General features: G+C 49.1%; 2 protein-coding genes across 6 annotated transcripts; one reads left to right on the top strand and one right to left on the bottom strand.

Moving 5' to 3' along the window:
- Window positions 1–98: 98 nt before the first annotated feature.
- On the top strand, window positions 99–14,394 carry l3mbtl2 (L3MBTL histone methyl-lysine binding protein 2). Of its 5 annotated transcripts, none has more exons than XM_035405379.1 (18): window positions 99–171; window positions 2,308–2,784; window positions 3,251–3,482; window positions 3,754–3,887; window positions 4,958–5,081; window positions 5,531–5,607; window positions 6,518–6,635; window positions 7,496–7,630; window positions 8,117–8,205; window positions 8,950–9,199; window positions 9,334–9,410; window positions 9,732–9,836; window positions 10,760–10,907; window positions 11,183–11,265; window positions 11,695–11,929; window positions 12,234–12,290; window positions 12,799–12,921; window positions 13,167–14,394. In XM_035405379.1, the coding sequence occupies exons 2-18, from the start codon at window positions 2,407–2,409 to the stop codon at window positions 13,298–13,300; spliced, it is 2,499 nt and encodes an 832-aa protein (XP_035261270.1). In that variant the 5' UTR covers window positions 99–171; window positions 2,308–2,406; the 3' UTR covers window positions 13,301–14,394. The 5 variants fall into 5 exon arrangements, with proteins under 5 accessions (XP_035261270.1, XP_035261274.1, XP_035261272.1 ...); XM_035405383.1 differs by having other exon boundaries at window positions 13,170–14,394; XM_035405381.1 differs by lacking the exon at window positions 99–171 and adding an exon at window positions 204–317.
- A 943-nt stretch (window positions 14,395–15,337) lies between these two features.
- On the bottom strand, window positions 15,338–23,116 carry chadlb (chondroadherin-like b). Its single transcript, XM_035405384.1, has 7 exons — window positions 21,246–23,116; window positions 20,660–20,854; window positions 19,424–19,725; window positions 17,810–18,308; window positions 16,619–17,305; window positions 16,261–16,427; window positions 15,338–15,658 (listed from the first exon to the last, which is right to left on the bottom strand). The coding sequence occupies exons 1-7, from the start codon at window positions 21,471–21,473 to the stop codon at window positions 15,367–15,369; spliced, it is 2,370 nt and encodes a 789-aa protein (XP_035261275.1). The 5' UTR covers window positions 21,474–23,116; the 3' UTR covers window positions 15,338–15,366.
- Between the last annotated feature and the right edge of the window lie 416 nt (window positions 23,117–23,532).

Below are 23,532 nucleotides of genomic sequence, written 5' to 3' on the forward strand. Positions count from 1 at the left end.
TTTAAAAAGAACAAAAGCAAATATTGAGGATTGCAGTACACAAGTAGCAAGAAACTACAACCACCAGAAAGCATAAACATTTTTCTGATTGGAAGATTGAAAATTTCACCTAGCCAATAGGATAGTCGAATAGATCAGCATGTCTCATCATGGAGTGGATGAGTTTATAAGGTAAGCAGTTTCTTTTTTTTAAATGGGGTTTAATGTCCTTCAGCGTGTGTTTTAGCTAGGTGCATTGATAATTGCGTTAATTGCACATTTTCAAAGATACAGCGTATTTGCTTGTAAGCTCTATGTGTGAAAATCAAGAGAAAAAGGTAGACATCGAGGCTAAACCACTACCTAGCTAATGTTGGCTAGTACGCGGTAAAACAAAACATATGATTCCAAGTGGGTCATATGCAGAGATAAGCTTTCGAAGGAACTCGTCAGCTTTTTAAAACAAATCATCTTGCCTAAATCCATTACCTATAATGACAGGGAATATTTCTGGAGTACAATTTAACTAGTAGGTGCACTGTAGGCTACTTGGCTTTTCAGTGTCATCTTCATTCAGGTGGCCTATCGTTGTCTTGTTTTGAACGGTTGGCTTTTTAATACAGGGTGAACTGGAGCATTATTATATTTATTTGTAACGTTGCGTCTAAAGTGACAATTGTACACGTATGCTTCTCGTGTGATGTGGGGAACTCGTTTATGCCAATTCAAAGTGTGTCCGACAGTTTATTCTTGTATAAATAATGAGGTAGAATTTTAACGTTACACGTAAGTTGATCGCCTCTCTTTAAAACGGAAGTCGTTTTAGCCCGTGTAAAGGAGGTAATGCGTTAGACTGGAGGAGAAATTTGTGGAGGTCATTCAGATGTGTGACATGATTCCTAGACAGCCACGTTTCATGGGTGAACTGGAGGAGATCGTTGGGCTACCAAGTCTGGAATTTATCAGCGTGTCTTCCGTACACAGGCAAACCAATTTTTATGGATTGAATGTCAGCAGGGTTTTTCTTTCTTGCATTAAGCCATTTAACCTACAGAAAACACTCTCTGCTTGTCAAGGATACAGTTAGTCCCCTTTAGCTGCCCCTTTTCTTTCTTAATAAAGGACCATTACTCTATATGACAAACAAACTCTGGTATTTGTAACCGCCTTGTAACCCCTCCCACCCGCCCGAAGGGATCACAGAGCTTCTCCACCCTAGCTCCCCAGTGGTGGAACGAACTCCCTCTCCGAACCTCCCCCTCACTACCCTTCTTCCGCTGTGGCCTGAAGACTCATCTCTTCAGACTACCTAGACTAACCACCACCACGCTGTATATTTCACTCTAAATCTCCCCCCCCCCCCCCCCCCCCCCCCCCCGCCACTTGTTACATGTTGCTCCATCCCAGCACTTCTTGGTAATTTGTATTTGTCCTAATACTGTAGCTTATTCTTCTGCCTAGTTGGCTTTGCAGAGGTTAGGTCTGAATAGCGTTCACTGTGTGAACTAAACTGTGTTCTTGGCTAGAAATAGCTGTACAAAATAAGTATTGTACCTTACTGAACCTGTGTTTAGCAGTTGTCTATGACCATGAAATGCACTTTTTGTACGTCGCTTTGGATAAAAGCGTCTGCCAAATAAATGTAATGTAATGTATTTCCTGTAAGCTTAATCTGCCAGGTTCTACATGCAATGTGTCAAATTCAGAATTGTCCTTAAATACACTGGTGTGGTTTGCATTCCTTTTCAGAATGATGTTACATTTCAACTCCTAGCAGACATTCTGAGTGACTTACAGAAGTGGAGAACATCAGTGTTCACAAAAATGACATAATCAATAAGACACACGAGACCAGGTTATAATCAATAAATTAAATGTCAACTGAACAAACAATAGTTTGTATTATAAGAAAATACCACTAGACAGAACCTTTTTACCCAACCACACCAAAATCAGTATCCTGAAAGGAAATCCAAAAGACAGAACAAATTTCGACTTTCTGAGCAAGTGTGGACTCCATTGCACCGATATGTTTGTTAAAACAAACAATTTATTCTTCTGTAATACTTTAAATTGACTTGTATTGAGTAGTCATTTTTATAACATATATTTGCCATAATACAATGATGGATGAATACATTTGTTGCTTAAACAGGCGGTGAAATCACAGTGATTCTGACTTCTAAAATAAATGAAATGACATGTATCCACTTTGTTCTATAACGTTGCATCCAACTGTTGGATTTGGTTTGGTTATTTTTTTATTAATTAAATGGTTCTTATCAGTTTTTAAAAACCTGCATTTCAACTTTGCTCTTTGGTTTACAGGCCTCATTTCCCATGATGTCATCAAAAGCAGAAAGAAGCTGTTTAGGCATTTCATAAATCTCCTCATTGTGTAAGTTATCCAATAAGGAAGGACAGAAAATGCCAAATCGATGTGTAGCATATGGCTGTGTAAAGACACACGAGGACAACGTGACCCTCTTCAAATTCCCCAAAGACCCTGTTGAGTACCGCATATGGGAGAAGCAGGTCCAAAGGACTCGGACCAACTGGACGGCAAAGTCCACCTCACACCTGTGCAGTGACCATTTTGGCAAGGACTGCTTTGAGCCCAAACCATCAGCAGCGGTGAAGGGCTCCCTCCCGAAATCCTCCTTGAAATTAAAGGAGGGTGCTGTCCCAACGGTGTTCATCCTCCCCCCCTGTTCCAGCTGTGAGGGTGACGGCAGAGACTGCAGCGCTTGTACCCCGAAAGCAAAGAGGCGCAGCGTGACTGTGGAACAGAAGGATCGTACGATGGTAAGCAATGTCACTGCCCCCCTTTAAAGAGCTGCTATCACAAAAAAGACACATCTCAGATGTCGGTGTTGATTTAATAACGTAGGCATTATAACATGACTTTTTTCTTGGTTGAAAACCTATGAATTTATCTGAATTTAAGCAGTTCTGCAAAGAAGGGTGGCATAGAATTCCCCCACAGCAATGTGAAAGACTAATATCAAATTGTAGAAAGTTTGTTTGGTTTTTGCTGCTAAAGGTGGTGCAACCAGTCATAAATGAACTCATTTGTGTTTTGTGTTTACTCAGGTTCCCTCTGTCTAATATTACATTTAGTCTGTTACAGACCTGAAATCATTCAGTGTGACAAATATGCAGTAATAGAGGAAATCAAGAAGGCGGCAAATACTTTTTCACGGCACTGTACCTGCATTTGCTGCATGATCTGTGCAGGCTGCACTTTCTAAGCTCTGCTCACCTTCTCCAGGAGGACGAACCTGCAGGTACAGCTGGCCCCTTGCAGGGGAACACAACTGGTCTGGAGCAAGAGGAGGAAGATGATGATGATGATGATAATGATGAGGTGGAGGAAGAAGAGGAAGAGGAGGAGGAGGACAATGAAGAGGGTGCAGATAATCATAAAGAAGAGATAGTAATAAGTCCCTCAAAGGGCCCTTCCTCCCCATCCAAAGCCTCCTCTCCAAAGGATGATGAGCCTGGTAAGAGTGGGCGGGGCTTTTAGAAGGTGGTGGTGGGTGGGGGGTGGCAGTAAAGTGTGGAAAACCCTGAGGGGGGGCACTGGGGTAAATGACTCATTTGGAATCCTGCTTGTAGGTACATGATAGAATGTAGTCATCTATGACAGTGATTCATCAACACTCTTTCTTGTTTTATCTTTCTCCCTCTTCTCGCCTCTTTCTTTCTCCCTCTATTTCTCCCTCCTACCCTCTGTCCCTTTCCCTCCCTGTTCTCCTCCCCTGCCTCCTGTAGCTGTGTGTGAGATGTGTGGCATAGTGGGCACCAAAGACACCTTCTTCTCCAAGACCAAGCGCTTCTGCAGCGTCTCCTGCTCACGCTCCTACTCCTCAAACTCCAAAAAGGCCTCCATCCTGGCCCGGCTGCAGGTGAGGGCCCAGTAGGGGGCAGCAGTGAGCATCAGCACAGTGCCCCCAGGTCTGGTTCATGCTCTATGCAGATTTGGGACGTGTGCAAGCTCTTTGCTGACATACCATATGCGTGTTTGCCGGCTTAAGTTAGCCATGTCTGAGGTTATATACTGCTCATCCATTAGGTGGCAGCCATTGTTCAAAGCAGTTTACATCGGAAAAGGTTTCTTCTTCGTTTGTAGTTGTTTGTTGAACAGTATTTACATTTTGCGCCTCCAAAGGAAGGAATTGCGCCACCCATTTGCCTTGACTTAAAAATTTGGGGAAAATTTTGGGGTTGCTTTTTGCATCATTGCACGTGTTCCTTGCCTTGAGTATGTAAACAGGCCTGAGAGGCAGGCTATTGTGGGTACTGTCAGGTTAACACAGCTTCGGATACTAAGGTTATAGAACAGTTCAGTACAGTGTGAAAAATGTAGTTCCATGTGTTTTGTGAGATAGAAGGCCTACACTTTTCTACAACAGCCTCTTTTCACAGCTGGAAAAAATACTTATTGTTAAATCAACAACCGGATCTTGCAGTGATCTGGACAAAATACTTAGTGAATGAAGCTACTGAAGCCCCTTCAGTAATGGAAATTAAACCCCTGGAATTTTGGCTGTGGCCTGTTTGACTACTGCCCCTCAATGTGTGAGGTGTAGAACAGCCCCCCCCTCCCCCTCCCCATTTCCTCTGCTCTCTCAGATGCTCTGTTGCAGGCTCAGTGTGGGACAGGCAGGGCAGGTAGTTTTGGGGGAGGCTGGCAGGGATGCCCTGGACTGCCGGCCGTGTGGAACGGTAAGCCCGCCCAGCCACCGCCCAGCCACCGGCCAGTCCAGCACAGATAATGGACCGCAGTGACGGCAGCTTCCAGGTTGACGAATGTGACAGTCAAAATGAATGGGTTCGCAGCATCGCTGGTGCTGATTGGCTGCCTGCTGGGGTTCCGCGTGTACGTGCGTTTTCACTGTGAACGGGTGGGGCGAGGCGGCCGGTGCAGACCTGTGAGGCGCTGGAGGAGACGGGTGACTGTGTGCTGTGTGTCCAGGGTAAGCCTCCCACTAAGAAGGCCAAGGTCCTGCACAAAGCCGCCTGGTCCTCCAAGCTGGGCGCCTTCCTGCATTCCCAGGGCGTCGGCCAGCTGCTGGATGGCACCATCCCTGGACAGGACGGTGAGATCAGAAACTGTTAAATCACATAGGCTTACACGTGCTCACACACACACACACACACTCACACACTCACACTCACAGACATTGACTGATGCACACACTCAGAAGTTGCCTGGTGGCAAACACACACATTCCTTAGCTGACTGATTCTCTCTCTCTCTCTCACACACACACACACACACACACAAACTCACTGACTCTTACTCACACACGCTTGAAGGCAGACACACATACACACAGGCATTACTACGTACTGATTGAAGTAGACCTGCAGTTGCAGTGATGCTTTTAGCTCTATGGCATGCATGGTGTTCGATGTTAGCGATTAGCCGCAGATGTGCTCCGACGCACTTGTAGCTGTGTCCAGCCGTCCACGCTGCATGACGCACTGCACGGCACTGTGTGAACCCGGTGGATCACAGCTGCTGCCTGTGTGCTTCCCCACGCAGTGGCGGTGGGCTTCGACTGGGGCAGTTACCTGAAGGACAATGGCCTCCATGCAGCCCCTGTCTCCTGTTTCAGACACGTGAGTCTCCACTTCCTTCATTTCATCCATAGGGTCGCACCAGCTTTCTGTTGGCATGGGTTCAAAATACAAGCAGCATGTGAAATAGTGCATGTAAACAATCACAGAAAACACAGAATATATTTATTTATATATACAAAGCATATTTAAGTGAAATTTTTGAATTAGAATTTTAAAGGTCCTCGAAAATAATTTAATTGCTCAGCTAATATTGCTAACATCACTCTGGAATACTGTTGATTACAGTTCCTGAAGTGTAAAGAGCTGTTGGGTGTTTTTAATTGCACACTTTAAATGTCTCGTGAGGGATGATTTAACCTCCTAATGCCACATTGTGTTATAAAACCAATATCCATATTACAGGGAATTAATATTAATTTAAAGCATTTAATCAGTCAGATCAGTTCTCATCCTTGACTAATCCTAAAGTCGGAACTACCAGAGAAAATGTAGTGAACTACATTTACTGTCTGACATTTGTGAGCCTTCTCTCCTGCCAAAATGTGTGACCATAAGTACCAGTTTATTTACTGCTTGCTGCGAACTTGCTACTGTCACACATACAGTTGGGTAACCAGCTAGCACTAGCTAAGTACATTAGCCAGCAAATAAACTTGCTATAAAATGACTCACTTCTGCCTAATAGCAATGGTTGTCATGAATAATTTACTATTTGGGGTTGGGGCACAACAAGCATGGATAGACATCTTAGGGTCATCACTGAAAACACTGTTTACATGAATTGCTTGTTCCTGTATGCTGATTGGCTGTTTGAGGGATGACCTTTGTTGCTCTCACATGCTGATTGGCTGTTTGAGGGGCGACCTCTGTTTCTCTTGCATGCTGATTGGCTGTTTGAGGTATGACCCTTGCCTGGGCCGCACAGACACCCCTCTCCGGTCTCTCCCAGGTGCCCCTGCACGATCAGTGGGAGGAGATCTGCGTGGGGCTGAAGGTGGAGGTGCTGAACAACGACGCGGTGCTGCCCAGCAAGGTGTACTGGATCGCCTCCATCATCCAGCTCGCAGGTGAGCCTGCGATGGGCGGGGCGGGGCGGGGCGGTGCCGGGGGCGGGGTCACCGCAGCACCGCCCCTCCCCAGGCCACAGTCTCCAGATCCCTCTCAGCTTCAGCCAGCATCGTGCTCACTGTCTCCCTCACACACAGCCTGTGGACCGTCAGCGTGTCAGCAGGGCACAGCAGTCTCCAAGTAAATAAAGTACTGATAACTGGTTAAATCCAAATGCGACGGGGTACGGTCGTCTTGGTATTCATTAAGAGATGGACCCGTTGATTGTAACAGATCACTGTAAAGTTCATTGTGCAGCTGAAATGATGGTGTAATTTATTAGGTAGTTACTGGGTTAGGGCACCAGGCTTGTAAGCGTAGGAGTTGCAGGTTTGAGTCCTGGCTGGGGCATTGGCCTTGTATGCTTGAGTAAGTTTCTTTACCTGGATTGCTTCAATAAAATATCCAGCTGCTACCTTGTGTTGTATTAAAATCAAAATAAAACCATATAAACTGCATATGTCCCGCTGTGTGAGAGCGTCTAAATGTGTTCCAGAATGTTCATAAATGACCCAGTTTAGCTGTCTCTTGTACAGTCAGAAGCCCATTTATATGAAATGGTCAGAGCACTTTTTGTTTTGTGATGTAACTGGAATTGTCCAGACGCTGAGGCGTTCAACAATTCTGTGAAGTCAGCAAGCATTTCGATTATTGACTGGTTATTTCATTGTGTGCCGTCTACATAATAAAAATGACATTCTCACAATAGAAATGTTTTCAGCTTTTTGGATGTCCGTGACTTTAGGCATAGGTGTGCGTTGGGTGTCCAGAGTGTCTGTGTGATTTTGCAGTGTGTGTACCCGCTTCCCTCCCTCTACAGGGTACAAGGCGCTCTTGCGGTACGAGGGCTTTGAGAAAGACGGCAGCCATGACTTCTGGTGCAACCTGGGAACTGTGGACATCCACCCCATCGGCTGGTGCGCCGTCAACAGCAAGCTGCTGGTGCCCCCGAAGTGTGAGTCCTCCCCGCCACCAGGGCGGCGCTGCAGAAGGCTGCACGTGAACCCATTCCCTAGCAGGATGCAGCATGGCGGTGTATTGTAGCACCCTTAGTGAGTCCAGTGGGGCTCCCACGCTCCCTGATAGTTTGATAGTGTGGCGTATAGTTTTTTCCTGGGGTACTTTCAGAATCTCACTTTTGCAGCACAACTTGGTGTCATTTTGCAACACTTTGTGTGATTTTAGGTAGCTTTTGGCTCTGCCAGTGTAAAATAATTCCACAAAGTGAACTTGCAACACAGTTTATTATTAATGCATTTTGGTGAAAATACATTGTTTAGTATTATGGAGTGTGTTTGTGTTTGTGTGTGTGTGTGTGTGCGTGCCTACGTGTGTGTGTGTGTGTGTGTGGTGTCATTTACAGTAGTGCCATCTCAAAGCAGTGTAATGACAATGACGGTGTATTATGTGACTGAAAACCCTTCTGCCTCTCTCTCTCCAGCGGTCCACCATCGCATTAAGAACTGGAAGGGCTATCTGATGAAGCATCTGGTGGGAGCCAGCACCCTGCCTGTGGACTTCCACATGAAGGTGCTGAACTGGCTCAGTTTCTGGGCTGTTCTTCAGATGCTCAGTCCACCATCTTTCCATTTCTGGCTGGACCGCAACAGCGGGGCCAGCCCTACAAACGCGAATGTCTGTGACTGACTGACTGACTGACTGACTGACTGACTGACTGACTGACTGACTGACTGACTGAGTGATAAAGTTACACCGCGCGTGTCTGTGACGTCGGCCGGTTCGGTCCAGCCATATACTAGGTTTTAACCTGGTCTTGTTTCTGTGAGCTGACGAATGGCCACTGTCGCTTTTTCCTTCTCTTACTGACATGCAGAGTACTCTGGCCTTTAGATGCTGAAAATGCCACAGCTCACGACCTTTAAAAAGATTCACAAAGCCTCCTCCTTTTCTGGGACACTGCTCTCAGTCACGGCTAAATGACACACTGGTCTCGTCAAGTCCCTTCACTCCATTTTCTCTGTCTTGATCTCTCTTCTTTTCTCCCTCTCCTCCTCCCACCATCCCTCTCCTTCTGTCTATTTTTTGTCTCTTTCTCTCCCTCTGTCCTTATCTCTCCCCCCTCTTTCTTACCCCCTCTGTCCCACTCCCCTCTCTTTTTCTCTCTACCTCTCCCCCACTCTCCCCCTCCCCCCTCTCTCTCTCGCTCCCCCTTTCTCTTTCTTTCCCCCTCTCTCCCCCCTCCTTCTCCCCTCCTCTGCCCCCCCTCTCTCTCTCCCTCTGTCCCCCCCTCTCTCGCCCTGCCCCCGCTCTCAGATGGCTGACGGGATGAAGTACCTGTTCAGGCAGGGCATGCGGGTGGAGGTGGTGGACCGGGCGCAGGTGAGCCGGACCCGCTCGGCGGTGGTTGACACGGTGATCGGGGGCCGGCTGAGGCTGCTGTACGAGGACGCGGGGCTGGAGCCCGACGGGGAGGCGCTGTCCGACTTCTGGTGCCACATGTGGAGCCCGCTGCTGCACCCCATGGGCTGGTCCCGCAAAGTGGGGCACGCCATCAAGAGCCATGGTATGGTGCAGGGAGGGGGGGGTGGCCCAGCACGGGACCAGACCACGGGGAATGTGGGGTTCAGTGGAGAAGAGGCGAGTGAGGAGGATGTGGGAATTTAATGCCTTGTTCTTGTCTTTTTTTTTCTGGCGCAGACAAGCGTGTTGACATGAGCAGCCACCCAACTTTCCGCAAGATTTACTGTGATAGTGTCCCGCACCTCTTCAAGAAGGTCAGAACGCAATCTTTCTCTCCCCCTCCCCCTCTCTAACCCCCATCTCCCCTTCCATCCTTCCAGATGAGGGGGTGGGGTGATATAATTGTGCATGTTTTCTTGTTTGATTATGAAGTATGAGGAAATTGCTTTTGTCTGTCTGCAGGACCTTAATTATGTTCTTCATTTTGTGCGTGCGTGTGTGGGTTTGTGTGCTTGCGTGCGTGCGTGCGTGCGCGCGTGCGCGTGCGTTTCTGTGTGTGCGTGCGTGCGCGTGTGGGTTTGTGTGTGTGCTTGTGTGTGTTTGCATGCGTTTCCTTGTGCTTGTGTGTGTCACAGGTGCGGACCGTGTACATGGAGGGGGGGTTCTTTGAGGTGGGGATGAAGCTGGAGGCCATTGACCCTCTCAACCTGGGGAACATCTGCGTGGCTTCAGTGCGCAAGGTAGCTCCCACTCTGCCTGACTCCTCGTATACAAGTACAGCATACTGACCTGTACCTGCGCAGCACTGCTCTACAGCTACTGTACCTTTTATTTTAGTTCCCTTCAGAAGATGCTTTTATCCAGAGCAACTTAAACAACTTTACTGTGTTCTGTCTTTACCATCATAACCCCACTAAGCCTTAATCAGGCTGTTCGAAGTGCTCTTACCGGCTGTTTCGAAGCCCGTTTGGCAGAGAGCCGTTATCGTGCTCCGTTAGCGTGTGGCTAGCTGAGCTCAGTTTGGCGGAGTGCAGTTATCGTGCTCCTTTAGCGTGTGGCTAGCTGAGCTCAGTTTGGCAGAGTGCAGTTATCGTGCTCCGTTAGCATGTGGCTAGCTGAGCTCAGTTTGGCAGAGTGCAGTTATCGTGCTCCGTTAGCGTGTGACTAGCTGTGCTCAGTTTGGCAGAGTGCAGTTATCGTGCTCCGTTAGCATGTGACTAGCTGAGCTCAGTTTGGCAGAGTGCAGTTATCGTGCTCCATTAGCATGTGAATAGCCGAGCTCAGTTTGGCAGAGTGCAGTTATCGTCCTCCGTTAGCATGAGACTAGCCGAGCTCAGTTTGGCAGAGTGCAGTTATCGTGCTCCGTTAGCTTGTGACTAGCCGAGCTCAGTTTGGCAGAGTGCAGTTATCGTGCTCCGTTAGCGTGTGGCTAGCTGAGCTCAGTTTGGCAGAGTGCAGTTATCGTGCTCCCTTAGCGTATGACTAGCTGAGCTCAGTTTGGCAGAGAGCAGTTATCGTGCTCTGTTAGCGTGTGGCTAGCTGAGCTCAGTTTGGCAGAGTGCAGTTATCGTGCTCCGTTAGCATGGGACTAGCCGAGCTCAGTTTGGCGGAGTGCAGTTATCGTGCTCCGTTAGCGTGCGACTAGCTGAGCTCTCTATCCCAGGTGCTGCTGGACGGGTACCTGATGGTGGGGATCGACGGGGTGGAGATTGGCGACTGCTCTGACTGGTTCTGCTACCACGCCTCCTCCCATGCCATCCTGCCCACGGGGTACTGCCATAAGAACAAGATACCCCTGACACTGCCCCCTGGTACTGCCCCCACCCCGTACGCACGCACTCTCACTCACACACTCTCACTCACACACTGTCTCTTAACTGCTGTGTCCTCAAAATGTATACTGTCTCCTGCTGTTACTCACACACACACACACTTACTTAGAGACTCACTCACAGACACTCTCACACACTCTCTCACTCACTCACACTCACTCATGTTTCCTTGCCTTCTCCTCCCTCCCTCCCTGCCTGTACTCTGAGCATAGAACAGCAGTGTGTAAACCGTAACCCCTCTCTCTCTGTACCAGGGTATGACCAGGTCACCTTCACTTGGGACAAATACCTGGAGGAAACAGGGACTGTAGCTGCCCCGGCACGACTCTTTCAGACGGTGAGACGCTTTTCAGGTTTCTTTAGCGTGCGCGTGTGTGTGTGTGTGTGTGTGTGTGTGTGTGTGTGTGTGTGTGTGTGTGTACGTGTGTACGTGTGTACGTGTGTACGTGTGTGTGTGTGTGTACGGGTGTGTATATGTGTGTGTGTGTGTGTGTGTGTACGTGTGTGTATATATGTGTGTGTGTGTGTGCGCGCGCGCTTAAATCAGTGTCGGTCTTTTCTGAAGGGCCGGTGTGGGTGCAGGTTTTTGTTTTAGCCCAGCGCTAGGACAACTCATTCTACTTCTCAAGGTGTTGACTGTAGTCACTTACTCACGTATACTTGGCTCAAGATAGCTTCTCCGCTTGAGGAGAAAGAGGCAGAAAAGCGCCTGTTGCACGCGGAGGCTGCAGTGTAGCCGAATTTCACCGGAAGCCCCTCTCCCCAGGACTGCCCGGGCCACGGCTTCGCCCCGGGGATGAAGCTGGAGGCGGTGGACCTGATGGAGCCGCGCCTCATCTGCGTGGCCACCGTGAGGCGCTCTGCGCACCGCCTGCTGCTCCTGCACTTTGACGGCTGGGAGCCGGAGTTCGACCAGTGGGTGGACTGCCAGTCCCCAGACATCTACCCCGTGGGCTGGTGCGAGCTCACCGGCTACCAGCTGCAGCCCCCCATCAGCAACGGTAAAGGGAGGCTATAAGCAGCCCGGCAATTAAGGCCCTAATGCTGATTAAATCTTATAAACTATATGTATATGAATATAATTTGTGTGTGTGTGTGTGTATGTGTGCGTGTGTTTGAGTGCCTGCATATGTGTGCATGCGTGAGTGCCTGCATGTGTGTGTGTGCGTGCCTGTGTGTGTGTGTGTGTGTGTGTTCATGCGTGCGTGTGTGCCTGTGTGTGTGTGTGTGTGTGTGTGTGTGTGTGTGGAGACACACACTTCTCTTCACCCTGTAAAGCCTCTCATCTCTGTTTCACTCCTGCAGAACCTGCTTCAGGTGGAGAACGGCACAAGAAGCAACACAAACCCCTGGGTAAAAAGAGTAAGTGCCAAACCCAGCTCCACCTGCACCACCTTCCTGTACACACACCTCCACCTGCACCACCATCTTCCACCTTACACACCTCCATCTGCACCACCACCTTCCTCTACTACACACACCTCCACCTGCACCACCACCTTCCTCTGCTACACACACCTCCACCTTCACCACCACCTTCCTCTGCTACACACACCTCCACCTGCACCACCACCTTCCTCTACTACACACACCTCCACCTGCCCCACCACCTTCCTCTGCTACACACACCTCCACCTGCACCACCACCTTCCTCTACTACACACACCTCTACCTTTACCATCCTCAATGCACACATGCACCATCACCTTCCTGTACACACACCTCCACCTGCACCATCACCGTCCTCTGCACCAAACTTGCATCTCCTGTGATTTTCCTCCCTTTCCTCGTTTGTCGCTCCTTTCTTTCCTCTGAAACCTCGTCTCTGTCTCTTACTCCACATTCCCTCCTTTTGTCCTTTCCGTTTCAGATAAGAAGCTGGTGAAGAAGAAGCTGGCGAACCTCATCTCTAAGAACCTCCCCCCACCTCGGCCCCGCCCCTCAGACCCGCCCGCTCTGCTGGTCCCCAAGACTGAGCCTGTAGAGGAAGAGAGTGAGTGAGCTCCCTCCTCTCTCTCTCTCTCTCTCTCTCCCACATCCTTCAATAAGTATTCACACCTGTGTGTGTGTGTGTGCGTGCGTGCGGACGTGTGTATGTTCGCTTGTGTGGGTGTGTGTGTGCGTGTATGCATGCATTTGTGTGTGTGTGTGCGCGCGTTTGTGTGTGTGTGTGCACGTGCGTGTGTGTGCTTGTGTGTGTGTGTGTGTGTGTATGCGTGTGTGTGTGTGCGTATTCAGCAGTCATCGCAGTGAAGGTGAAGGAGGAGGAGATGGAGTTGGACACGGAGCCTCCCGTTCAGGCTGAGCTGCCAGTCAAAGGGCCGCAAGCCCTGCAGACCCTGCTGGAGCAGCTGAAGCAGGAGGTGGAGTGAGGGCGGGAGGCGGGACGTCCCGGGGCAGAACTGCTGCCTCCCCTCAGCCCGGCTCTGCCTCCCCTCAGCCCGGCTCTCTGCTTCCCCTCAGCCCGGCGCTGCCTCCCCTCAGCCCGGCTCTCTGCCTCCCCTCAGCCCGGCTCTCTGCCTCCCCTCAGCCCGGCTCTCTGCCTCCCCTCAGCCCGGCTCTCTGCCTCCCCTCAGCCCGGCTCTCCGCGTCCCCTCAGCCCGCCTCTCCGCGTCCCCCTCAGCCTTTTCCCCTGTGCTGCAGACCAGCTCTGATCAGGCTGCCACAGAGCTGCAGTCACTGGCTCCAGTGCCCCAGTCCTGCAACACATGTGCTCTGCCGTGTGGGCTTCACTGACTGAACTAGAGTCCAGTAGACTTTACTGCTGGTGCTGCTTCTGGCCACACTGCACCTGCGTCAGGTACCAGTCCACGTTCTCACTGACCCCCAACATCTGCCTCAGCTGTGCCCAGCATGCCAGATGTCTGCCTCAGTTGTGCCATGGGCCAGAAAAGACTCATTTTTTTCACATAGCAGGTTGGCTGTATACTCTGGTACACCTCCACTGTTTGAGTTACAGGTGCCAGCTATTCACTCCCACTGGTTGAATTGCAGCACTGGCTTCTGCAAAAAAGGTTGGACAGCCTAAACCACATGCACATGTTATTGTATAGTACTTCCTGGTGTAATTAATAGTTTATATACGTATGCATTGTTTAACCTAACTAGTAGCGCTCCTATTTAATAAAGATGGACACATTACAATTGATCGAAATGCTAACTAGCGCCTGAGATGTAAAAATATAGAAAATATTTTGTCGGATTTGAGGTGGATTAAAAGTTATGTGGGACACAAGACCCCTGACAGAGCTGTCATGGTCTTGTGTATGTTGGAAGTAAAGGATACCAACACTGTAACCATGTTGTATCAAATTTTATTAGTTATTTTTCTATATCAATAGTACTGTTCTTGTCTTTGTTGTACATATCATTTAACACACAGGGCTATGAATTAGTTACTCCACGCAAGTAATTTGGCTGGAAGTGCAGCACATCCTGTTAATAAAATCCACCCAGTTTCACTGGAGACATCTGGTGGGAATCTTTGGTATTGCGGTAAGAATTAATAATGGAAGGAAGCAAATATCCTTCACCTTGAATTAGGTGTTTTTCTGTCTCTCCGTCTCTCACCAACATGGTTTACCCAAGATTTTGGGTAATTTTTTAAACTTGGTTCTCAAAGCATCCCAGATAGCCCTTTTTCCCAGTCTGAAGTAGGTTCCGGGAACGTTGTCTGGGAGCGAAGTCTGTGTGCTCCAAATGTTTTCTAAACTCCACAACTGCTTTTGGAATGTGTAATTCTACAGGAATTTGTTCACTCTCACATCTTTAAGTGGTTTCCTCTTTTACAAATGTAGATCTTTGGCCTGTTAATGCATTTTTCGAATCTGTCCAGTTTCTGAGGGCAAGAGTACTGATTTATTATGAAATCCTTCTTCGCCTAACAAGTAGATGAGAACATTGAGAAAGTGCCCATCCGATATCACGCAACCAGAAGAACACACCTGCGGACAGGTACACTGTGGCTCTGCTGCGTGTTGAAGCTTAACCTCCACCTGATGAACAGTGACATCTGACTTCTGTCTGAGCTGCAGGTTAATGTGCAGAGGACTAGAATAGAATCAGTGCTGAAGATGATTTGGGGGGGGTTACCAATTGTCCAGCATTACTGCACTGTTTAAATTACCTCAAATAAGTTGCCCTCACTGCTGCTAGCTAACCCTAAAATCATTTTAAGGCAAAAAGTAGATAAAATGCTACATCTGTTCATATTACTGCTGTTACACTAGATATTGGAGAATAGCACGTGTATTAGTTCTAACTATATTTCTACAAACCCACTAAAAAGAGCTGATGGTGTATTGTCTCTGCGTGTCTTCTGTATGGAGGTGTGTGGGTCGGAAGGAGAATGAAAGAGTTCTTGTGGCTACATTTACTGTCCCTGTAATAAAATGGCGAAGAAACCTAAATGCTCCCCCCTGGTGGTCATTCTGTGGAATTACGGCAGCTTGCCTTTCTTGCTAGTTGTTTTGGGGGCTGCTGCAGGTTTCTGACTCTGGCTCTTGTGCGGTTTGGCCTTCGCTTTGACTGGCTTGAGTTTGGGGGCATTAAGGTGGGCAGGTTTGGGCTTGGTGGATTTTGGGGGCTTGGGGCCCTTAGGGGCCGGTGTGGGAGGGGGGCTCTCCCCTGGGCAGCTCTTGAAGACGTGGACGTCCTTGACCATGCGACCCCGCAGTTCAGGCGGGTGGCCACATGAGGCCCTCACCTTCAGGTTCACCTTGTCTATCCACCTTGGCAAACAGAGAGCGATGCATTTGTCAGAGATCAGCAGGGGGCGCTGTGCTGCCTGTGTACCAATGTGGATGTGAGTGAGCAGGTCTGCATTAGTGCACACGTAAGAATGTGGGTTGTGTATGAATGTGCTCATATTTCAGTGAGTAAATGTGTATGATTGTGTGTGTGAGTGTGTGTAAATTTGAGTATATGTGTGTAAGGTTAAGTGTGTAAATGGTAAATGGACTGCATTTATATAGCGCTTTTATCCAAAGCGCTTTACAATTGATGCCTCTCATTCGCCAGAGCATTTAGGGGTTAGGTGTCTTGCTCAAGGACACTTCGACATGCCCAGGGCGGGGTTTGAACCGGCAACCCTCCAACTGCCAGACAATCGGTCTTACCTCCTGAGCTATGTCGCCCCATGTGTATTTGAGTATATGAGTGTGTGCATGTGTAAGGTTAAGTGTGTGTTTGAGTATATGAGTGTGCATGTGTGTAAGGTTAAGTGTGTGTATTTGAGCATATGAGTGTGCATGTGTGTAAGGTTAAGTGTGTGTATTTGAGTATATGAGTGTGTGCATGTGGGTGAGTGTGTGTGTGTGCTTGACTGACTCACTTGCGCAGCGGCAGCAGCGGACAGTCACACAGCAGGGGGTTGTCGGACAGGTTGATGACCTCCAGGCCTGTGAGGGGGCCGAGGTCGGGCACCTCTTCCAGCTGGTTCCCCTCCAGGAGCAGACTGCGCAGCCCGGACCCCAGCCCTGCCAGGGAGTCCTTGGACATCTGGAGCGGAAACGGCAGCGCAGGGGGGAAAGGGGGGAAAGGGGGGGGGGGGGAGGAGGGAAGGGGGGGGGGAGGAGGGAAGGGATTCAGGGAAAAGAAGAGAAGAAGGGGAATGTGTACAGATGGAATAACCAGTTACACTGATACAGGATGGAGCTGCATCACCAAAGCAAATCAGCATCACCACTCACCTTTTCCAGGCCCATGCCGTCCAGATACAAATGCTTGAGGCTGTGGGCGAATGGCAAGAAGGCTTCGCCGGGCACCCAGCGAATGGGATTTCCCGAGAGGCGGAGCTCGGCCAAGCTGGGCGCCTGGCCGAGGGCGTCGGTGGGGACCTCCTTCAGCTGGTTGGAGCCCAGGTGGAGGGTGTCGAGGTCGGGGGCGGGGCTGAAGGCCTTGGGCGCCGCGGCGTGGATGCCGTTGCCGGTCAGGTACAGCCCCCGCAGCTTCTCGGCGCCCCGGAGGACGCCCTGCTCCAGCCTGGCGATGGCGTTGTGCTCCAGGTGCAGGGCCAGCAGGTTGGGCAGCAGCCCGAAGGCCGCCTTGGGGAACTGGCTGAACTTGTTCCTCTCCAGGTGCAGGTAGGTGAGCTGCGGGACGCCCTTGAAGGCGTCGGGGCTGAGGGAGGAGAGCTCGTTCTCCGACAGGTACAGGTACACCAGGCTCCTCATCCCGTCGAAGGCGCTCCCCTCGACCTCGTGGATCTTGCAGCGCTGCAGGTGCAGGGACACCACCTTGGCGACGCCGGGGAAACTGTTGCCGGGGATGTAGTGGAAGTGGTTGCCGCGCAGGTCCAGCAGGCTGGTTTCCGGGGAGAAGCCGCGCGGGATTTTGGTGTGGCCGCGGTTCTCACAGGAGGAGTGGTGGGTCTCCCTCTGAGAGAGAGGAGGAGAGAGAGAGAGGAGAGAGTGAAGAGGAGAGAGAGGAGAGTAAAGAGGAGAGAAGAGGAGAGAGAGAGAGGAGAGAGAGGAGAGTGAAGAGGAGAGAGGAGGGAGACAGAAAAGGAGAGAGAGAGGAGGAGGGAGAGAGGAGAGTAAAAGAGTGGTGTGTGAAGTGAAGGAGAGCAGTGAGTGGGGAAACGAGGGATAATCCCTCACAAAAAATGAAATAAAAATATATGGACTAGGAAATGTATAACAGTAAATGTTTTTTTACACTCACAGCAGTGTAATCTTAAAATTATATGTTGAATTATCTTTTTTCCCTTGTATTGTGAAGTGCTGCAGTATCTTGATAATGTAATTTATTCCAGTTAGTTTTCAGTATATACAGGAGAATTTCAATACGGGAGAATTGTAGCCAGACTAGCACTCTCCTCTGTCCCCGTCCCCCTATCGATCTCTTCCTCTCCTTATTTCAGATCTCCACTGCACCCTCACCTCGCAGTCGCAGTTGGCGGGACACTTGACCCTGCTGGCGGGTTTGGGGGTGGGGGGCGGGGTGGCCCTGCTGTGCTCCTCCTGCTCGGCCCTCAGCATGGCCTCCTGGCTCTGGCAGCGCAGGTTGGCGGGGTGCACGGACGCCAGGCTCTCGCCTGAGAGGTGGGGGGGCCCGGCGCAGGCCCCCAGCAGCCGCACGCGCCCCCGGAGGGCCCACTCCCGCAGGGGCCGCAGGAAGCAGCTGCAGTACACCGGGTTCCCCGACAGGACCAGGCGCGCCAGCTTCTCGGGCCCCAGCGGGGGCTGCAGCACGCGCAGCTGGTTGTGTCCCAGGTCCAGGTGGGCCAGGCGGGGCGCCTGGACCAGCGCCATGTGGGAGAAGTCCTGCAGGGACATGTGGTCCAGGAAGAGGTGGGTCAGTTTGGCCATGACCACCGTCTCCTCCCCCAGGTAGGTCATGGGGTTGTAGCCCAAATCCAGGCGGGTGAGCTCGGGCAGCCTGCAGAGAGAGGTTCAGGGAGATTTAGCGAGGGGGAGGGGGGAGGGGTGTGGGGTCTTGTTGGCGCATTGTTAGGGCACAAAGAATTTAAATAAAGACAAGAATAATCATAAAACAAATCAGGATCTGTCCTTTAGAGAGAAGTTACACCCTCTTAGTTGGGTACAAATCCCATAAACAGCCGGCTGGTGTCGCTGGTATTGCTGTATTGTCCTTGTGATGCTGATTGAAGAGCTCGGTCGTTGTCCTGAGCAAGCTACTGAAGAAATGATTATGCAGGACTAGATCCTATTCACTAGCTGTTTTCCAGCCAAACTGCTTTTCATTCATCAGTGTTAAACTAGTTACTAGTTAATTTCAGAACCGCTAACTAGCTATACTTGCTAATGACAACGTGTTCTGTACCACTTTTGTTGATGTGTGTGCCTGGTGCTGTTCTATTCCATTATTCTAGAACAGTGTATGTGTGATTCTTCATATGATGGACATAGAGAGTAGGCACATGAGTGAACAGGTGTGTGAAGATGATTTAAAATCTAGTTTACTATTTGACTACTTTATTTGCCCAGCTAGCTCAACCAAGAACACAGTTCTCTTTAAAACTGGCAATCTGCCAGGTCGAAAGTGGGTCGGAAATGTAGTCGGTTGTGTAAAGGACTGTAATCAGCTTCAAGGGGGGATGATGTTGAGAGCTAGTTGCTAGGAATTTGGTCAGGACTCTGGGATTAACATTCCACCTTTCCATGTAACAGTCACCTTTCATGACCAGAGAGAATTAAGGTCTCGGTTTAACATATCAGTCTGAAGACAGATACCTTTGTACAAAACCTCAGTTACCAGCTAGTTCAATACCTCAACTGTAACCCACTCAACCTGTTTGATTATGTTGTGACAGATCCCTTATTACATTCCTATTACATCCATACACATCCACACTTACACAGTGTGCCACTGCAGCCATGTTGAGACTGTGCGCGGTGATGGGGTCCTAACCCAAGGGGCCAGCTTTCGGGTTCGTATCCTCATTACCGGATATCCTCCATGGTTATAATGTGGTCCCCGTAGGTTTATATTGGCGTCGCTGTCTCTACATATTATGTGCTCTAAGGTCCTACCTGGTCATGGTCTCAGTGGGGAAGAACTGCAGCTCGTTGTGGTCCATGCTGAGGCGGGTCAGGGTGAGGAGGCCGGCGAAGGCCTCGGTTGCCAGGTTGTTGAGGGAGTTGTGGGTCAGACGCAGCCACTTGATGTTCTGGAGGCCCTGGAAGGCCATATTGGGGATGTAGACCAGCTGGTTGTGGGTCAGGGACAGCAGGTTGAGGAAGCCCAGCTGGGAGAAGGCGCCCGGCTGGATCTCCTCCACCCGGTTGTGATCGATGAGCAGCTGCTTCAGGGAAGTGAGTCCGTCGAAAGACTCCTGTCAAACCAAGACACGGGTGGAAGGACATAGCTTATGACAGGGTTTGCCAGGGTGCTTTTGAAACCCCCCCCCCCCCCCCAAACCAAGTAAGATAATCTGTGCCAAAGTAAACCGAAACAGGGAAGCAAAAACAAGGGAAGAGGGTCTAATTTGGGCAGGGACATGATTTTAAAAGCTTTGATTAAATGGCGTGGTTTGGCAGAGGAACATATTACATCCCAGCAATCTACTGGGATTTAGATGAATTCTTTGTTTCTCTTCATCAAACCAAAGCTCCATCAGCTCCACTCTCTACATCTCTCAGTTCATTTCAGCACACTGGCCAGGCTACGAACACAGTGCTCCCCAAACCTCTCCTTGAGTCCTCTCAGCCAGATATTGGATGTCTTCCACCTCAAGCTCACCTGATACAACTGGATCCAGCTGGAGGAACCTGGGAAGAGGTTTGGGAACTACCGTACTAATGTAAAATCTCACCTGTTCATGTTATTCTTACTTCACTTTTGCACAACAACAGCATTTCTTGCATGGGAGTAGCCTACACCAGATTTATTGCATGCTATTACACCGTCAGAGGCTGTTCTGTGCAGTCACTCTGCAGCTTGGAAGAAACAGTAAACACTGAGAACACCGATAATCTTTTTGATCGTATGTTGTGGAATTTTGATGTCATTCTATGTTCAGATGGGTTGACTGGAACATAGCATTATTCTAGCCATTATTTCTGAAATATAGTGAAACCGAGACTTTCACCTCAAGGACAGTACAAAGAAAAATCTGCAGCCCAATGAAATAATTCAAAAGGAACCACCATGGTTCTAGTTCACACAGATGAAAAAAAAACTATCAATGACAACATTGTTATTGGTTGTTTATTCCTTTTTTTATCCCGCTTAAGTGCGCTCCTGGGGTCTGTAACAGGGCGGAGCACCTGGTAGAGGATCTCGATGTTGTTGTTGGCCAGGTTGAGGAAGACCAGGCGGCCCAGGCTCCGGAAGGCCCCCTCGCGCACGCTGCGCACGTTGCAGCGCTGCAGGGACAGGTGCGTCAGGTACGGGGTGTGGAGGAAGGCCCCCGTCGGCAGCTCCTGGATGTTATTTCCCTTCAGGTCCAGCTTGACTGTAATCTGAAATAAGGGGGGGGGGGGGGGGGGGCGTAAAAAATGAGATTAAATAAGTGAGATGCCCTGCGATAGATTGGCGGCCTGTCCAGGGTGTGTTCCTGCCTCTCGCCCAATGCACGCTGGGATAAGCTCCAGCACCCCCTGCAACCCTGCTCAGGATAAGCGGGTATAGATAATGGATGGAGGGATGGATGGATGGATAATTGAGGTGAGCAAAAAAGGGAAGGAGTGGCAGTAAGAAAAAATGGTAATTGAGTGCAGGATGGATTGATGAGTGAAGGTGATAAAAGGTTATGGGTGATGACGGAGGAGACCTGATAAATATACTGTGCTATGTGTGTGATTCAGTGTCAGGTACATCATGGCAATCGGCTGGCCTCGCATCGTCACTAACCTCATTGATCGTGGGAGGAATCTCTGTGAGGTTTTTTCCGGTGCAGGCTACGGTCAGCTGGATGTTGTCACATATGCAAAATTTGGGGCACTTGCTTGGGTGCGCTGGGGCGACGCTGAGAAGGAGTAGTGCCAGGACTGGCCACAGGGGAGCGACACGTTCCATAGGACTCATCTGCACAATCAAGGAGCCGAAATTCAAATTTGAATACGAACAGTAGGCTACCATCACAAACGAATTTAATCGATAACATTAAAATGATAGATTTTTTTATTCATTGTTTGCCTTCATTTTTGAAGGCAAGTGAAGACCCTCCGTTTCCGCAAAAAAAACCTTCGGGTAAAATTCGTCTGTTTTATTTGTTTTTACAAGTCTGGCAGGCAAGAGTCATTCAGCACAGACTACATTCCAGTGCTTAATTTACAGTTCAGTGAGATGCGGCAAGGGGCTTGAAAGGCGTTTCACACCTCAGTGCTCTTCATACAAACACGCACTGTGCGAAAAAAAAGTTAATCGTGCCAGAAAAAAGCCCCACATGTTCGGACTCAAAACTGCTTTCATAAGGCACAATGAACCAAAATCCCCATGTCTATGGACAAGTGAGTTGCCTTCAGAAGCTTTACAACGAAGGTACTTTGGGAAAGAATCTTAGTACGTGCATCAATATATGTACTAGACCAGGGCAAAAGTCGAAAATTAAGCAGAATGGATGTGTACTTTGAAGCTTAAATGTGTTGCATTTTATCACGATCTTGGCGTGTAGCTGAGCGCGCGCGCGCGGAGCGCAAACACAACAGGACTTAACATAGCTGGAATAACTGAAGTGTTATTTCAATAACGACGCAACACTATGTCTACAATCATTTTTTTAGTTTTGACCTCCTCCTCCTGTGTCAGCACAGATAAAATAACTAACACAATTTATAATCCAAGATGCATTAAGTTAGACAATCATAAGTTTGAAAACATGCAATATTTTCAGTCTTACATTTAAAACGCGTGGAGGCCAATTCAATATGCCAAGGCCTGGAATGATGTCGAGGACGTCAAAATGTCATAGATTCTCGGAAAGTATGAAATGTTACAAGAAAGAAGCATACGTGGGTAAAATTACACTTTACTACAAACAACACTGCCTCGGTTGCAACAAGTAGCAGGAGAGCTGACCCAGAAATTCTCAGCAAACTGCAAGTAGTTACATCGAACAAGTGAGCAATCCACAGAGCAGACCTGACGGGACCCGTCGGGCCACGGAAACTTGCTGGGGATGAGGAAATTATTCTAGACTACTTTAAAAAAATATTGTTTATAAATGTTGTTTTAAAATAAACTTTGCTTAAAAAATAGAAACAATGAATACCGCGTAGAAAAATTCTGCTTCCCGTTTCCATCCACGTACGCATGAACCCCGAAGTCGAAAAAAGGTGAATCTTTAGAGAGAAATGAGAGACGGAGGAATTTTTTTTGGGGCAGGAGGTTGTGTGCGCCAGTATCCCCCCGAGGGAAAGTACTCCAGACCGCAGTTGAGCTGGCGACTCCGGCTGCGCACAAAGACGCGCTGTGTTTTTCAGCGGTTCACGGTTGCCGACCGTCTCTTATAAATAAACCATGGTATGGTAAACTGATTTCCACCCGGTCTCCTTATCCGCTCTTTTTGTTATTTGTCTCGGTACATAACTCCATTCGAAGCACCCAGTGGAATGTGACTTTCTGTTCGATTGTATTTCGTAAATTTTAAGCGGTGACATTCAATTAATCTTAATTTTACCTTGTTCATACAAAGCCCGTAGAAAAAAAGCAGTTACCCTCTAGCCATCTATATAGCACTCTTCGTAAATAATTCCATGAACACTTGTGCGCACATCTGTCGGACTGACTCGCAACTGCGTTTCTCGCACCCCTTCATTCACGTTACGTCGGTCACTCTTGTTTACTCACTGTCCAGCTCGCGCTCTCTTAACTGTCTGCTCCGTTACTCAGCCGCCGAGTCGTTTTTTGCACGGTCTGTGAACCATCCATTTCCCCCTACGGTCCCCCTCTCTGAATAAACTCAGGTCTTCCTCGATTTACGGTTCATTTCTACGCTGTCTCATCAAGGGGAAATTGAAAACAACTTTTATTAATATATAGTAAACCCACACGGATAGTGTTGAGTCTCATGGTAAAACGGTGAACGTACACGTCTTTGCCCAGGTCACTTCAGTGAGAATTACACTGTAAGGAAATTAACCCAGGTGATCTTAATTCATAGCCAAATACTATCTGTTCAATGCCTAGCATTCATCCC

This window comes from Anguilla anguilla, chromosome 2 (genome assembly GCF_013347855.1).
Source record: "Anguilla anguilla isolate fAngAng1 chromosome 2, fAngAng1.pri, whole genome shotgun sequence".
Taxonomy (NCBI): Eukaryota; Metazoa; Chordata; class Actinopteri; order Anguilliformes; family Anguillidae; genus Anguilla; species Anguilla anguilla.